Consider the following 17,501-nt stretch of genomic DNA (forward strand, 5'->3'; position numbering starts at 1 on the left):
ACCATTCGTGTTTGGTGCTGAAAAGTCAGCCAGTATTGATTTAGGTAGTCCAACTCCAGAAAAGATTGAATACCTACAACAATCCATGCTGCAGCTAATGTCCGTTTTGTTGAACTGTAACTCGATGTACGAGGCTGTTCAAGAAGGTATAAAATTTACAACTAATATTGTTATGAAATTGAAATTCAGTAATGATTTTAAATAATGCTGTAAATTTTCTAAATTGGAATGCTCGCTCTTTAAAAGCGAAAGAGGATGAATTTTTCAATTTTTTAACAGTCCACGATGTGCATATTGCAGTTGTGACTGAAACGCTTTCAAAGCTAAATATTAAACTAAAAAAGAACCCAAATTACATGGTTCATAGGTTTCATAGAATTGATGTTGCCGGTGGTGGAGTTGCAATAGTTATCCACCGTCGAATAAAACATCGTGTTTTACCCCATCTTGAAACCAAAGTTATCGAGAGTTTGGGAATTGAAATTGAAACAAGTATTGGCACTTTATTTATAGCCGCAGTGTATTTGCCTTTTCAATGCACTGGTGAGCGAAAAAATAATTTCAAGGGAGATTTGCAAAAACTCACAAGAAATAAATCTAAATTTTTAATCATCGGTGATTTTAATGCGAAACATCGATCTTGGAATAATGCTCAAAGCAATTCCAATGGAAAAATATTGTTTATTGGTTGCTCGGCTGGATTTTATTCAGTTTTATTTCCAAATGGTCCTACATGTTATTCTTCTATTAGGAATCCATCTACAATTGATTTGGTACTAACAAATCAAAGTCATTCATGCAGTGATTTATTAACTCATGCTGACTTTGATTCTTATCATCTTCCCATAACATTTTCTATTTCCCATGAAACTATTTTAAATCCCACTAGATCTGTGTTAAATTATCACAAGACTAATTGGGATAGATATCGTTCTACGATCGAAGAAAATTTGAATGATGATATCATTTTACAAAACAGTGCTGACATTGACAGAGCATTAGATAATTTTAGCAGCTTAATACTCAATGCCCGGAATTTATCAGTTCCTAAGGCTCGAGTGAAATTTTAATGCACCAATTATTGACAGTGAACTTCAACTTCTTATACGTTTGAAGAACATACGGAGTCGTCAATACCATAAATCTCGTGATCCTGCTTCGAAAATTATTTTTCAAGAATTGCAAAAGGAAATTAAACATAGATTCACTCTTTTGCGAAATGAGAATTTCATGAGAGAAGTTGAACAACTAAAACCTTATTCAAAACCTTTCTGGAAGCTTTCGAAGGTTCTTAAGAAACCTTCGAAGCCCATTCCAGTCCTTAAAGATGGTGATTGCATTTTTCTAACGAATGAACCAAAATCTCAAAAACTTGCTCAGCAGTTTGAGAGCGTTCATAACTCCAATTTGAACGTAGTAAGTCCTATTGAAAATGAAGTAAACCAAAAGTATGATCAGATCACCACCCAAGAATTTCTTTCTGAAGAGGTATTGGAAACAAACTTGAATGAGGTACGAACTATTCTCAAAAAATTCAAAAACATGAAAGCACCAGGAGATGATGGGATTTTCTGTATCCTTATTAAAAGACTTCCCGAAAACTCTTTAAATTTCTTGATAAAAATTTTTAACAGATGCTTTGCACTAGCACATTTTCCTACGAAATGGAAAAATGCCAAAGTCACTCCAATTTTAAAACCCGAGAAGAATCCAGCTGAGGCATCAAGTTATCGACCAATTAGTTTACTTTCCTCTATTAGCAAACTTTTTGAAAGAATAATTCTCAGTAGAATGATAACACATATTAATGAGAACTCAATTTTTGCAAATGAGCAGTTTGGTTTTCGCCATGGGCATTCCACTACTCATCAGTTACTTAGAGTAACAAATATGATTCGAACTAATAAATCTGAAGGCTATTCGACTGGAGCTGCTCTTCTAGATATAGAAAAGGCATTCGACAGTGTTTGGCATAAAGGTTTAATAGCTAAAATGTCAAATTTCAGTTTTCCGCTTTACCTCACAAAAATGATACAAAGTTATTTAACTGACCGCACTCTTCAGGTTAACTATCAAATGGTAAATCTGAGAGATTGCCTGTTAGAGCTGGTGTGCCTCAGGGGAGTTTCTTGGGCCCAATCTTATATAACATTTTTACTTCTGATCTTCCTGATTTACCACCAGGTTGTGAGAAATCTCTGTTTTGTGACGATACAAGCATTTCCGCAAAAGGAAAAAGCCTTCGTGTTATATGCAGTCGGCTACAAAAAAGTTTAGATATATTTTCTTCATACTTGCAGAAATGGAAGATTTCCCCTAATGCTTCTAAAACACAGTTAATTATTTTTCCTCATAAGCCAAGAGTTTCATTTCTCAAACCCACCCATAACCACGTTATTAAGATGAACGGTGTGGTCTTAAATTGGTCTGATCAAGTTAAATACTTAGGGCTTATTTATGATAAGAATCTTACTTTCAAGGAGCACATTGAAAATATCCAGTCAAAGTGCAATAAGTATATCAAATGTTTATATCCTCTTATCAACAGGAATTCTAGACTTTGTCTCAAGAATTAACTGTTAATTTACAAACAAATTTTTAGGCCAGCAATGTTATATGCAGTTCCCATCTGGACAAGTTGTTGTACAACCAGGAAGAAGACACTTCAAAGGATTCAGAATAAACTTTTGAAAATGATTTTGAAGCGTCCTCCCTGGTTTAGCACGAACGAGCTACATAGGCTCACTAATGTAGAAACATTAGAAAATATGTCGAGCCAAATTATCAACAAATTCCGACAACAATCGTTGCAATCCTCAATTGCAACGATCAGCTCACTTTATAGTCAGTAAGATAGTTTTAAGTTTATTTTAAGTTTTGTTTTATTCCTTTTTTTTTCCTTGACAAGTAGGTTTAATAATTTTCCTACAATTACATTAACTTAACTGCGAAAGCTAATAACATTCAATAATATAAAAAAGCGTATATATATAATATATTAGTGTTGAAATGTCACCATTTGTGGCAGAACACACAATACTAATTCTGAATAGATATCAGTACATAAATAAATCATCACAAACATTCCCCCCCTATTAAAAAAAAAACTTATTTTCATCTAAACGGTCATATCGAACTTCTCTTCTTCACTCCCCATCCATTTTACTGTTGTATTATACATGTTTTTAGTAAATCGGGACTGACTTTGGGTTACTTTTCTTCTGGGACTGACTTGCGGTTACTTTGCATAATGGGACAATTCGACTTGGTATTGATTTCCACTTTTATTGAACAAACTACTAATTTTTATCGTTACATCTGAAAATATACTCAAAGCTAGGCCAAAATCCGATGCGAACTCAAAATTGACAAAATTACAGATGGGACTGACTTGCGGTTACCGGCAATGTACAGCTTGTAGAAAAACTCTTTTACAGCCAACAGTAGCTGGCTTATAGTTTAAATAAGCGCCTATATGACAATTCCATGGCTAAAATGGTCTATTCTGTCTTTTTGAAGTGCTTTTTCAGCTTCATTACAGTTACGATAAATATAATTCAAAATAGATATTCGTCTTAATTAGACATTTTTTTATTTGTTTTTGTTTCATAAACAGTTTTACATTAGCTCACTGGGCTTGGTTTTTTTTTTTTTTTTTTTTTTAGGGGGGATTTGTTAGTAGCTTAAGTATTTATGATAAATATTAGTAAATAATGAGTATGTGTGTCCAATCACAAATGGTGACTTCTCAACACTGTTAGAAATTTGTAATTTTAATTGTTAGGAATCGTTTGCTTTCGCAATTAGGACTTATCATTCGTAGGGATTTAAACCTACTTGTCAGAAAAGGGGAAGTAAACTTACAACTAACTTAATTGCTAACTTATTGGCTATAAAAAGAGAGCTTATCGTAGCAATTGAGGATTGCAACGATTTTTGTCGAAAATTGTTAATAATTTTATTTGACATAGCTTCTAATGGTTCAACACCAGTAAGTCTATGTAATTCGAGTGTACCAAACCAAGGAGGACGCTTCAAAATCATTTTCAGAATTTTATTCTGAATCCTTTGGAGCGTTTTCTTCCTTGTTGAACAGCAACTTGACCAGATCGGTACAGCATAAAGCATTGCTGGTCTAAAAATTTGTTTGTAAATCAAAAGTTTGATCTTTAAACAAAGTTTAGAATTCCTGTTAATGAGAGGATATAAACATCTCGTATATTTGATGCACTTGGCTTGTATACTCTCAATGTGCTCTTTGAAAATAAGTTTTTTATCATGAATTAGTCCCAAGTACTTAACCTTGTCGGACCAACTTAAAATAACCCCATTCATCTTGACAACGTGATTATTGTTTGGCTTGAGGAAAGAAGCCCTAGGCTTATGCGGAAAAATTATCATTTGTGTTTTAGAAGCATTGGGAGAGATTTTCCACTTTTGCAAGTAGGAAGAAAAAATATCTAAACTTTTCTGCAATCGACTGCATATGACACGAAGACTTTTTCCTTTTACGGAAATGCTTGTGTCATCGCATAACAATGACTTTGTGCATCCTGGAGGCAAATCAGGAAGATCTGAAGTGAATATGTTGTACAGGACTGGACCCAAGACTGAACCTTGAGGTACACCTGCTCTGACAGGAAATCTATCAGATTTTGAATTCTGATAGACAACCTGCAGAGTTCGATCAGTAAGATAATTTTTTAAAATTTTGATTAGGAAAATTGGAAAATTAAAAGTTTGCAATTTCGCAATCAAATTTTTATGCCAAACACTGTCGAATGCTTTTTCTATGTCTAAAAGAGCAGCTCCAGTGGAATAACCTTCAGATTTGTTAGCTCGTATCATATTTGTAACTCTGAGCAATTGATGAGTTGTGGAATGCCCATGGCGAAATCCAAACTGTTCATTTGCAAAAATTGAATTTTCGTTGATGTGTGACATCATTCTGTTAAGAATAATTTTCTCAAACAGTTTACTTATTGAAGAAAGCAAACTGATTGGTCGATAACTTGATGCCTCAGCTGGGTTCTTCTCCGGTTTTAAAATGAGAGTAATTTTTGCATTTTTCCATAATTTGGGAAAATATGCAATTTTGAAGCAGCAATTGAAAATTTTCACTAAAAATTCCATTATGCTCTCAGGGAGATGTTTGATTAGTATATTAAAGATTCCATCGTCACCAGGTGCTTTCATATTTTTGAAATTTTTAATAATTGATTTAATCTCATTCAAGTTAGTTTCAATTATTTCTGCAGGTAAAAAATTCTGGGAAGAAATTAAAACAAATTGACGTGTGACTTCATTTTCAATTGGACTCACAAAATTCAAATTTGAGTTATGAACACACTCAAACTGCTGAGCAAGTCTTTGAGCCTTTTGTTCATTGGATACAAGAAAACGTTCACCATCTTTTAAAACTGGAATGGGCTTTGAAGGTTTCTTAAGAATCTTCGACAGCTTCCAAAATGGTTTTGAATATGGTTTCAATTTTTCAACTTTAGTCTCAAAATTTTGATTTCTCAGAAGAGTAAATCTATGTTTAATCTCTTTCTGTAAATCTTAATAAATAGTTTTAAAAACAGGGTCACGAGAACGTTGATATTGACGTCTGCGGACATTTTTTAAACGAATTAGAAGTTGAAGATTTTCGTCAATTATTGATGAATCAAATTTCACTTGAGCCTTTGGAACAGAATAATTCCTGGCATCAACAATTGCACATTTTAATGCTTCCAAAGCGGAATCAATATTCACTTCGTTTTGCAAATCAAGCTCATTATTGAAATTTCTCTCAATATGAGTTTTGTATCTTTCCCAATTAGTCTTGTTATAATTAAAAACAGAGCTCATAGGGTTTAAAACTGATTCATGTGATAAAGAAAACGTTATTGGAAGATGTTCAGAATCAAAGTCAGCATGTGTGATCAAATCACTACATACATGACTTTGATCTGTTAGCACCAAATCAATTGTTGAAGGGTTTCTTACAGAAGAAAAGCATGTAGGACTATTCGGAGACAAAATAGAATAGTATCCTGAAGAACAATCATTGAATAAAATTTTGCCATTGGAATTACTTTGAGAATTATTCCATGAACGATGTTTAGCGTTAAAATCGCCGATTATGAAAAATTTCGAACGATTTCTGGTGAGTTTTTGTAAATCACCTTTAAAATAATTTTTGAGCTCGCGTGTGCATTGAAATGGTAAATATGCTGCGGCAATAAATAAAATCCCAAGTTCAGTTTGAACTTCAATTCCCAAAGTTTCAATAACTTTCGTCTCAAGATGGGGAAGAGCACAATGTTTGATTCGGCGATGAATAACAATTGCAACTCCACCGCCGGAACCCTGAATCCTATCATATCTATGAACCACGCAATTGGGATTCAAAAATGTTTCAGTAATAATTGCAATATGCACATTATTTACTGTTAAAAAATTCAAAAGCTCATTCTCATTGGCCTTCAATGAGCGAGCATTCCAATTTAATATTTTAATTGTTTTATTTAAAATCATTGCTAAATTTTAAATTAGAAACAATTTTAATAGTAAAATTGGTGCCTATTTGAATGGCTTCAAACATTGATTTTGCCTGCAACATGGCGTTCATAAGATCGAACATTGCCTGTTGCAAAAAAGAAAGTTTACCTGTCGTAATAGGCCCCAGGCAGTTGACATTAGAAAAAGTATTTTCGGCAGCAATATAAGCTGGAGTAATAGGTGTACAATTATTTTCTAGCGTGTTTTGCTTACCCATATTAACGGTCATTCTCGAACTACCAACACTAGGCGGTATAATTTTTGAACTACCTGTAACCTGTGCATAAGTTGAACGGGTATGCAAAGGAGTAGGTAAACTATGCGTCACTGGTTCGCTTGGAGAATTTTGTTTTGAAGTTGGTTTTAATTGAGAAATTGAATTTTGTTTACCTTGCCTTGCCTTAACAATTGCTAAACGGACTGGGCATTGATAAAAATTTGACATATGGTTGCCGTTACAATTCGCACAGCGAAAATTTTTACTCTCTTTCACAGGACATGTGTCCTTTTTGTGAGAAGAGTCTCCACAATTAAGACATTTTTGGTCCATGTTACAGATTTTGGAACCATGGCCATAACGTTGGCAAGTACGGCATTGGGTGATATGCTTTTCACCTCCGCCATACTTCCTATAAATTTCCCACTTTACACGCACATTATACGAAGCATGTGCTTTTTCAAAAAATTTTAAGTTGTTAACCTCATTGCGGTTAAAATGAAATTAATAATTAACAAGGGAAATTCCAGTTCTCTGACTGTTTTCGCCTCGTGATTTTTGTTTCATTAGAATTAGTTGGGTAGGGGCTATGCCAAGTAATTCTGTTAAAGTAAGTTTGATCTCATCAACGGTTTGATCGTTGGTGAGACCTTTCAAGACAACCTTGAACGGCTTGGCGTTCTTGGTGTCATATGTAAAAAATTTGTACATCTTGTCAGTTAAATACTGAACAAGACGATCACGACCCTTTACTGAGTCGGCTAATAAGCGACATTCACCTCTACGGCCAATTTGATAGGTAACTTTAACGTCAGAAACAAACGTTGAAAGTTCCTTTTTGAATATATTAAATTCAGAAGAAATAGTTACCACAATAGGTGGAACTTTCTCCTTTTTTAAAGATTTTATATTTTGTATAGTTTCATTATTGGTAACTTCCATTTCACCAGCTTCATGCTCAAGCAAAATATCAAAAGGATTGTCACTACAGACACTCGAAGTGTCAGAAAGAGATGCCTCTCTTTTCCTCCCCGCAGCGATGCGAGGTTTCTTTTTCCGTCCAGCCATTTCAGGTGATACGAAAAAAGTTAAAACAAATGTTAAATTCAAAAGTAGGTAGTCTTGAGAAAGACTGATGGGAAATAACTTTCAGGTAGTCTTTAAAAGACACACTGACAAAACACAAACTTTGAAGCTATAGGCAGTCGAAGACCAGTCCACAAGCAACCGAAATCGCTGGGCTTGGTGGTTGAGCTCCTATCTCGGGCTCTTAAAGCTTTACGGAATCCTAAGATGGAGCCACAAAACTATTGTATGAGAGTTTTGACAGCCCAAGGGCGCGTGCTCCCGGGTGGCGGATGGGAGCTAAGGGAGATGATGAGAGTCAGATACCTATGTTGTAGTCTTTCCTACTCTGATCTCGGCAATCTCCTATGTGAGAAAGTTTCTTAACAATATCAATTAACACTAAAGAATTTTTCTCACACGTGGACTAGACCACATAGTGCAAGCTCTTTTCTTGTCTATATCCATGAATGCATTACAGTCCCACATGATACAGCCGCCGTTCGATAACTGCAAGTCTTTTAACTGCAACGCTTTTTAACTGCAAGACCGATAACTGCAACAACTTTGCAGTTATCGGACCGCAATCCTTCAAATCTGAAGTCAAAGTCATATTTGACATTGAAGTGATAAATATCGCGGGGGGATTCTAAATGCATTCGAAAATAAAAATTGTTGTATCTCTAGAAACTTTTCAAAAGGACTTTTCATTTTTCTCGATTTTTTTCGATTCCGTTTACTTGTTGTCTCTTCATTCTAGATGGGAGATTATAGATCTCCACTATTAATCAATGAAGCCAAATCACCATGTTATAACTGCAACATGTTTACATTGCAGTTATCGAATGCCGTTCGATAACTGCAACACTTGACACATGCCAAAATTTAGAGGGGGGTCCGTCACTACCATTTTTGTTTTCAATGATGTCGAAATGTATTTTTTAATGAAGTACATAGTAGCAAAAAATAGCAGAAAACTAAAATAGGTAAGCTTTTTGATTAATCAATTTGATAGTCATTTTTCCGCATCATAATTTATTGCGTTTTAGTAACTACTTTACATAACCAATATGTAGGCGAAGATAAAGTTCATCACTACAGAAGACTATTTTACAGACGATTCTGAACTCAATTCATGAATAAAATTTTGACAGAAAGCTCGAAACCGCTGACATAACGCAAGTAAAAGCAACATCAATGTCAGCAGGATACGTGACGTGAAAGCTAGCCAAACAATGCACAAGGAATTTTTTTTCTCTTATAATAATTACGGAAAGTTAACCACATAACATGGTGATTTGGCTTCATTGATTAATAGTGGAGATCTATAATCTCCCATCTAGAATGAAGAGACAACAAGTAAACGGAATCGAAAAAAATCGAGAAAAATGAAAAGTCCTTTTGAAAAGTTTCTAGAGATACAACAATTTTTATTTTCGAATGCATTTAGAATCCCCCCGCGAGATTTATCACTTCAATGTCAAATATGACTTTGACTTCAGATGACGGATTGCGGTCCGATAACTGCAAAGTTGTTGCAGTTATCGGTCTTGCAGTTAAAAAGCGTTGCAGTTAAAAGACTTGCAGTTATCGAACGGCGGCTGTATTAATTTATCATGTCTGTTTTTGTTTATTGATTAGCATATGTTGTTATTATTATTGTCTGTTTTTTTATTATTGTTATTATAATTGTTACGATTTTTATTGTTATTATCATTATTTTCATTATTATCATCATTGTTTTTCAGCTTAGTAAACTCAACAAACAAACAGATGCACATACATTTACACACACACGCACTCACACTTACACACACTTATTAACCTTCAGAGATCCTTGCCTTTCCATATCCTTCGGCAGTTAACTGACTAGTTATAACTCAGGGGTCTTGCCAAGATGCTACCCTAACAAGACAGTATTTTTGCAACTTGCCCAGGGTTATTCTAGTTATTTACACAGAATTTAATTGACCAGCAGGTTACTGAGGCTGTGATGCCAATCCTCTTATCACTGGTATAGCATGAATGGTGCCTCATAACACCAGTGACCCGGCCCTTGGCCCCCATCTATACCTCACAAATACAAATACAAAAATAAACAGTTTTACATAAGCTGTATATATACTAAATTGTAGCTGAACAAGCGCATTTTTTCAGAAAGACAGAATGTACAATTTTAGCCATGGAATTGTCATATAGCGCATATTTAGACTATAAGCCAGCTGTATATAAGCTGTAGAAAGAATCAATAATCGCCACTACAGAATCATCATGTATAAAAGTAGTTCAAATGGCTGAGTTAGATATTTGTTCGGCTATTTAGAAAACCAAATGTAACAAGTAGCTAATTTAGCAAGTAGCTAAAAGCTGATTAAGCACTTAAAAATACATTATTAGACTTATGTTCAGCAGTCAGCTGGATAAGATTAGTTATGAAAGCGCTAATTCAGCCAAAAAGTGTTTCTTGGGAAGTATCAAGTGGCGTTTATTAAACCAATTTGTTCAGTGTTTATTTGATGTGATCTAGCTTTTTTTTTAAATTGAAATAGCGCTTAACCAGCCAAAAATTAAATAATGGTGTGAAGTATTTCACTAGTTTTACTTAAACCTGAATTTATTGCTTGTTCAGCAGATAAATCCACCTGAGCGTTGTGGCAATTCGTTTCAGCTGTATGCAGACTTTATTCAGCTATTTCAAAATTATCAGCTGTTTTTTTTCAGCTCAATTTTTTGTTGGGATGTCACCTTATTAGAGTGACGATGGCTGGTCTCGTGTCGGGGCTGCCGTCTTGGGTGTAGCTTACTAGACACCGCATTTCTTACTTCAGCTGCTCTTCTGGAGTACAGACGCTGTTTGGGTCGCTCTTCCTGGAGGAAAGGCGTTCCGGGGGTTTTGGGCTAAGAGGCGCCTTTTAGAAGTCGTTAGTGGAGATTGTGTAGAGCCCACTACGTATCTCCTGGCCCTAACTAACTCTTGCTGCTTGTTTGGGAGTACTAAGGCTGTGCATGTTGGAACACACATTGAAGATGTGAGAAGCGTATTGAGCCCTGTAAGAATCACTACGACACGCGAAGGCTTTCTTTTTTCGTGTAGTTAAAGAACGAATAGTTCAAAATGATATTTTTATTAAAAATACACCTATTAATAATAGCCCATAGCTTTAGTTAATAAATTCAATCATATTGCTCCTTTACAAACTGGAACCCAAATTATGGCCCCTGTAGGAAAGTTAATTCAAACAGTGTACTGGTATTTTCAGGATTTTTTAGAGCGTGGCTGTCTGTTAAAACCACTTTCGAAATAGCTCTCATTGAAGGTATTTTCCATGGTTAGCAGACTCCACGCAGAATGCGTTTGTAGTAAGAACAAAATTCCTCTTAGAGGGCATAAGATATTTTGCGTTTATGAGCTTTCTATGGTGTATAAATACATAAAAATAGATTTTATGTTATGGAATTCAGAGCAATACACATTGAGTTCCATTATTAGTTATCAGATATTTTCATATTGCGATGTTTTTTCTGCTTTGTGCTAATCATCGTTTTTTTGTATCAGCAGTTATTAGTAAATTATAGATGTTCTTGATTTAAAAAAAAATTGAATATGAATCTATATTGTTGATTAAACATTATTCAATTGGTGAGGGTATGTTCAAATAAAACAAAACCGTGCTACAAAACCGAGGAAAACTTTCAGCAACATGGGGATAAAATTCAAAGATTAAAAGCTTATGTGCGACAATAATCCTAAGATCGGAACAGCTTCTAATGTGGTTTTGCACTGTTAAATATAACAGAGTAATAACACCTATTAAGCATAATAACATACACTGAATAACATGAAAATTGCTTCCTCTGTGGGATTACCCAAAACCTAATTTGAAAACCAAATCACTGTGTTACTAGTTCCAATTGAAGTGACGAACTCAATCTAAAGCAGGTCCTTGATTTTTTTCATGCTTGCACTGGTACTCCATTCACAGTATATTTTACCGATTAGAGAAAATTTGCGTAACTTTTGCACGATATACAGCAGAGCTTTTTTGATTACCATCATTGGGAAGGCTATATGATTTGGAAGTTTCCGGTATTCAAGCATATTGTTTGCGCAATTTTAATTCTTTCGAACTTTTCTGTCTCAGTTACTCGGGTATGAAATTTAGAATTCACAGGTCTACATTATTATTTTCAGTGCAATCCTATTCCATAGTGGAATATTATTTTGTTCTAGTTTTGATTTAGTTGAGTATTTAAGCAGCTCTAGTAAGTAAGTAGCAATTCGTCCCCTTAAAACATAATGATTCGTTTCTCCACCGTCTTGCGACAGATCGGGCATCCTTCGATTTGATCTCCGCACATTTGACAGGTTCCATGGCCACACAGGAATACCATATTTTTGATTCGGTCAAAACACACTGGGCACATTGTCTTAAAAAAAAAAGATTATGAAGGATTAATTGTAAGGATTACTCCATCAACTAACCTGTTCCTTAATATCCTGCAGCTGCTGCTGCAGCTTTTGGACGTCATCTGGGCGCAGCTTCTGTATGTCATCTCTGGGGGTAAGATTGCTTGGAGCTACACCTCCATTACTAATGTTCTTCGTTGTATTGAGCGACGAGGGTGTACCGCTTACGGAGCTCACATTCGGTGACATTGTATTGTTCATTGCGACACCATGACCGCTTTTGTTCATGCCCTGCAGCAGCGTCTGATTGCCTGCTTGTTCTTTCTTCTCGTCCCGCTGATGCTGTACGGTAATTACCTGCCCTGGACCACCGCTACAAACCGAAAGCGGAACCTTCTGGTCGATTTGCGTTCTGCACTGGACGCACTTCTTCATAATTTGAGCGCAATTGTCACAAGCAACCATGTGGCCGCAGGGCTTGAAAAATACCGACGCTTTCCGGTCGGAACAAACCAAACACTCGCCTATGGTTTCGCGTTCCGAAACCGATTCCCGGCAGATCAGACACTTTTTGATTCTTGGGCCACAGTTATCGCAGCAGACTACGTGTCCGCACGGTTTGAATACTGTATCGCGTTTTTGATCCGAACAGAGAAGACATTCATCCAACGGATTGCCGGTGGGGGTGGAGATGTTGTTCGATTGACCGCTGATGTTCGGTTGGATGGACATTTTGTTCAGGTCATTGAGCAGATTAGCATCAACTACGCCGGGTGGTATTCCACCGGTGGAAGCGCCAGCTGCCAGTTGCGAACCAGGGGGGGCAGAGCTTTGACCACTTCCAGCCGCATTGCTGGCTGGGTTACGTACCAAGCTGGACGCGGGTAGCCCAGCCCCAGCGGCACTCATATCCATATCATCGGTTTTGCGCTCGTTGTAGCATTTGATCAGAGTTTTGCACAAGTTCGGATCCGGACACAGATCCAGTGGGGTTTGCAGTTTTCTATTCTTGATTGTCAGGTCAGCACCATTTGCCGCCAAGAAACATGCAATCGAAGCGGATGCTTTTTTATCGGTGTTCTGAAATGAAACAAAGAAAATTATTACCATTGCTGGGGAGTTCGTACCGAAAATTACTAACATTTCTCAAGCCCATCAATATTTTTCCGAATCCTTCAACGTCCTGGAGTTGTCGCAGCTGTGACAGTGTGTGGTGCCGTAGAGCTTCGTGCAACGGAGTGTCACCATCTTTATCCGGAATGTTCAAATTGGCACCCTCGCGTACCAGGAGCTTCACGATTTGCACGTGCTGCCGCTCGACTGCCAGATGCAGCGCGGTTTGCAAGTTTACGTTCTGACAATCCATGTTGGCACGGCCCATCTTCACGAGCAGTTCCGCTATTTCGACGTGATTGTTGAGAGCAGCCAAGTGCAGAGCTGTGTAGCCGTCATCCTTTTTTTCTTCCACAATCCACAAGCGGTTAGTTTTTGTGAGCAAAATTTTCATAGCACTGGGATTGCCCTTCAAGGCAGCGTGATGCAAAGCGTTGAAGCCGTTGTTGTTGGTCAGCGTGATATCGGCGCCATAGTCCAGCAACAACGAGAGCATGTTATCGTGTTCTTTCGAGATAGCATCGTGCAGGGGTGTATCCCCTTCGGAATCTTGCAGACTGGTGTGACATTTAAGCTCCAGCAGTGTTTTGACCACATTGAAATGACCTTTGTTGACTGCAATGTGCAGAGCAGTTTGCCGCCGTTTGTTGCGAGCGTTCAGGTCAGCTCCAGCTTTCGCTAGTAAACCCATAACTCCTGGTTCATCACCAAACGCTGCATGATGAACAGCCCGGTCACCATCTTTATCTTCAATTTCAACATCAGCTTTATAACGAAGCAACACCTGAATCACTTCCAGATGCCCGTTCTGGCTAGCTGCTTGAAGAGCTGTGTGTCCAGCGAAAACTCCATTGACATCCACCTTCACCACTTGTGAAGAATCCTGTGAGCTAGTGGAAGCAGCGGACACATTTTGTGCCAAGGCTCCGGAAAGGAATTCTTCCACTTTGCTGACGTCACCATTTGCGGCTGCTTTCACCAGCTCTTCAGTGGTATCACCCGACGCGTGCGGTTCAAACAATTTCTTCAATATCGCTGAAAGTCGCTCACCGTTGGTGGTAACGGCAGTGGAACCATCGGATGACGAAGCTACCTTAGTGACAGCCAGCGGATTGTACGTCCAAGATGTGTTGCAAACCTCCACCTTCAAATCATTATCATGGTACACCTGCTGAACGCGTCCAACTTTTCCGAGTGTGGGAAGCATAGCTTCTGCCCATTCTCCATGACTTCGCTGCAGAATTTTAATCCGCTCCAAATCGCTACAGATCTTTACGAAATCACCAACTGCAAACTGCTGTGATTGATTCTCACTGTGCAGCGAAGCGGGAGGAGAGACGATCGTTAACACTGTCGGATTGAAAGTCCATCTATGAGAGCTCGGGTAAGCTACGACGATGTCATGATCTTCGTCAATGCCTACCACCGTTCCGGTGGTATTCATACACTCGTACATCCCGTCGGTCCATCCTCCATGACCATGCTGAAGCGACTGCACAATCTCAATCTCCAAATCTACCGTCACTTGATCACCAATCTGGAAACTATGCGGTCCCCGTCCGGGACCATACTCACCCAACACGGGCAGGTGATCACGGTACACATTCGTCCCTTTGGAATCATTAACCACTTTCAAATCAGCCATCCCTTCGAAACCAACGCGGTACAAATTTTTCGCTCCGTTATCCCACACCACATAGGCAGCCGATCGCGGTGAAGCTGACGACCAATCTTGAATCTCGTTTACTTTGCCTCGTCGACCGTTTCCCCCGTCCTGATCCTCCCATTGCCAATCCACACCGCGTACTACTCGTGCGCCGGGAAAAATACCCCGCACCGCAATCTTCTTCGTCTTTCGTCGGGGCTCGAGCATCGTTTTTTCCCCACCCGGCGTCGAGATTCGATGGAATCGATGCCTCATATGATGCTTATCTCCGTGATAGCAAATCGAGCACAAATCGTAGTTGTTACACTCGGCACACTTCCAACGTATGCCGAAGATCGGCGTTTGCCGACAGGTGTCGCACATTGTCCCCTCATGTTTGATTCCGGTAGGGGCACTGTCTAGGATGCGCAGATCATACGCACCAGCGCACCGATAGTTTGCTGCCGTACCATTGTCCCAAACGACCACCACCTCCTCCTGAGATTCGAAGTTGCGCACTGTTCCAACATGGCCCTCACCGCCATCCTGAGAGAGGAAGAAAAATACACAGATCAAAACTTCTAGAAACGTAAAATGAAATCGTCCGACTCAGCACAACCCGGAAGAGGAAGCTCTGTTGAGCCTGTTGTTTTCATTGCAAAAGTCTGGGAACAAACGAATCATTATCAGGGCCGATCTATGAATGATGGAACGATTGATTTGTTGGTAAACAAACGGGTCTTTGTGGAAGGAATACTGCCGACAGGACGGTTTTCATATCTCGACACTCATGTTGAAAGGCCGTAGGTGCAAATGTAAACAGAATGTAAACCTTTTGACATGTTGCTCGTGATATTTTATACGTTGTTTGTTGGTTTAGGTTGTTGTGGCGCTTAAACTTTATGATATTACATGACCAATTAAGCCTTTAGTACGTTCATAATTTAGTTACTAATAGTTTCGGCCATTATTTCTAGGGTTACGTCTTTAAAATGATGCAATTTGTCTAATGACGAGTTTCATTATAATCGATTAACTTCCACGTTTCACGATTTTAAAAAATAATAATTAAAATATTTTTTTTAATATTTAGTTACCTAGATTATTTTTCAAGACTATGAATAATGAAAGAGAAAAATTGTATCCATTGGTATTAAAACCCTAATATAATCAATGGAGGCAAATTTTCAAGTGAAAGTATCTCCTATCGCACACAGCAATCATTTTAATAAGTCGACATAAAAGAAGTCGATTGGTACAATTTTTTACACTGCTTCATTCGTAATAACTAGCCAATAACATAACAATTTCGATTATGATCGATTAAACAAGCTGATATTCTAGCTTCATGTATAATAGTGTTGAATCACCTCCGGTGCCTTCTACTGTATTCAAGAAAAACCTTCAAAGCAAATAGTCAATCTATCTAACTACAGTCACTCTACCATCGATGCATGATTGTATCGGAATTTTCGACCCGTTCTATTTCAAATTGCTCAAAAATGGCCTCTCGCCAGCGAGCCACTCACCTGTTTGCCCCATTTCCAGTCTGGTCCACGGATGACCCGCGACCCGACGCCTTCCATGGTGAATCGTGACGGCCGTGAGGCGACGGAAACGTTTGTTGGCGCTACCACATCCATGTTGCTACCAGTCGTAGCACTAGCGCAGGCCATTTTTGTTTCAGTCGCAGCTATTCATGCAAACACTTTTACTCGGCGCTGTTTGAGCGCTTGAAAATCGTACACTTTTCAATCACGTGGAAAACTGTGGACCGTGCCCTAATCCAACCAACTCGTTAGCACGCTGCTCCGCCCGAATATTGAATATTCGTCTGATTTGGGACAGGTAGGCGTTTTCACCAGTACAGTTCACTACCTGGGGTCGCAGAAGTAACCCTAACTAAATTTTTCACTACACGGTGAAACCAGCAGACAAAACTCAGACCAGCTCAAACATTGAGCAAAGACATGACAAACAGAATGTGTGATACGATGGAAGAAAATCAAGCGAACAGCGAAACGGAATGGATTTTCTTCAATGAGTGAGTGGAATTACGTGCCATGCCGCATCCTGCTCTTGCTTGCGCAAGTCGCTATATCTGTATCTCACTTCTATTACTCAAATTGAGCAGCGAGCACTAATACTGTGGCAATCAATGAAACGATGTGTAATGTCAACAGAGAAATTATTCATTCATTGCAACACATGTCAACATGACAGCACGCAGTTATTGGATGCCAAGATGCTCAAGTAAATGGTAGGTGAATTATGATGAATGAATAAAGAAGGTGTATTATAGTAAAGTATTTTTTTGAATTGGATGCGTACCGTGCAAAAAACGTATTAAAAACCGCGGTATTCAATAAAATTGTTGGAAAAGCGTCTCACGGTGCTCCCACAGACCGTTATTATAAAAAAAATGCACCAGAGAATCTGAGTACACCATTCGATTCATTATGACGTCCAGAATCTCTGGTCAAAATTTCAAAATCATCGTACGGTAC

At 38.1% G+C, this 17,501-nt stretch overlaps 1 protein-coding gene across 1 annotated transcript; it reads right to left on the reverse strand.

Moving 5' to 3' along the window:
- Nucleotides 1-10,935: 10,935 nt before the first annotated feature.
- LOC129722186 (E3 ubiquitin-protein ligase mind-bomb) lies at nt 10,936-17,007 on the reverse strand. Its single transcript, XM_055675473.1, has 4 exons — nt 16,524-17,007; nt 13,378-15,540; nt 12,312-13,316; nt 10,936-12,256 (listed from the first exon to the last, which is right to left on the reverse strand). Exons 1-4 carry the CDS (start codon nt 16,668-16,670, stop codon nt 12,116-12,118), a joined length of 3,456 nt encoding a protein of 1,151 aa, XP_055531448.1. The 5' UTR covers nt 16,671-17,007; the 3' UTR covers nt 10,936-12,115.
- Between the last annotated feature and the right edge of the window lie 494 nt (nt 17,008-17,501).

Source organism: Wyeomyia smithii, chromosome 2 (genome assembly GCF_029784165.1).
Source record: "Wyeomyia smithii strain HCP4-BCI-WySm-NY-G18 chromosome 2, ASM2978416v1, whole genome shotgun sequence".
Classification (NCBI taxonomy): domain Eukaryota; kingdom Metazoa; phylum Arthropoda; class Insecta; order Diptera; family Culicidae; genus Wyeomyia; species Wyeomyia smithii.

Excerpts from the sequence above, each read along its gene's own strand:
- LOC129722186 (XM_055675473.1), bottom strand. The coding sequence starts at position 16,670 with ATGGCCTGCGCTAGTGCTACGACTGGTAGCAACATGGATGTGGTAGCG. Across the intron at positions 15,541-16,523 it reads ACTGGAAATGGGGCAAACAG|GATGGCGGTGAGGGCCATGT; the intron begins GTGAGTGGCTCG and ends TTCCTCTCTCAG. Across the intron at positions 12,257-12,311 it reads TGCAGGATATTAAGGAACAG|ACAATGTGCCCAGTGTGTTT; the intron begins GTTAGTTGATGG and ends TTTTTTTTTAAG.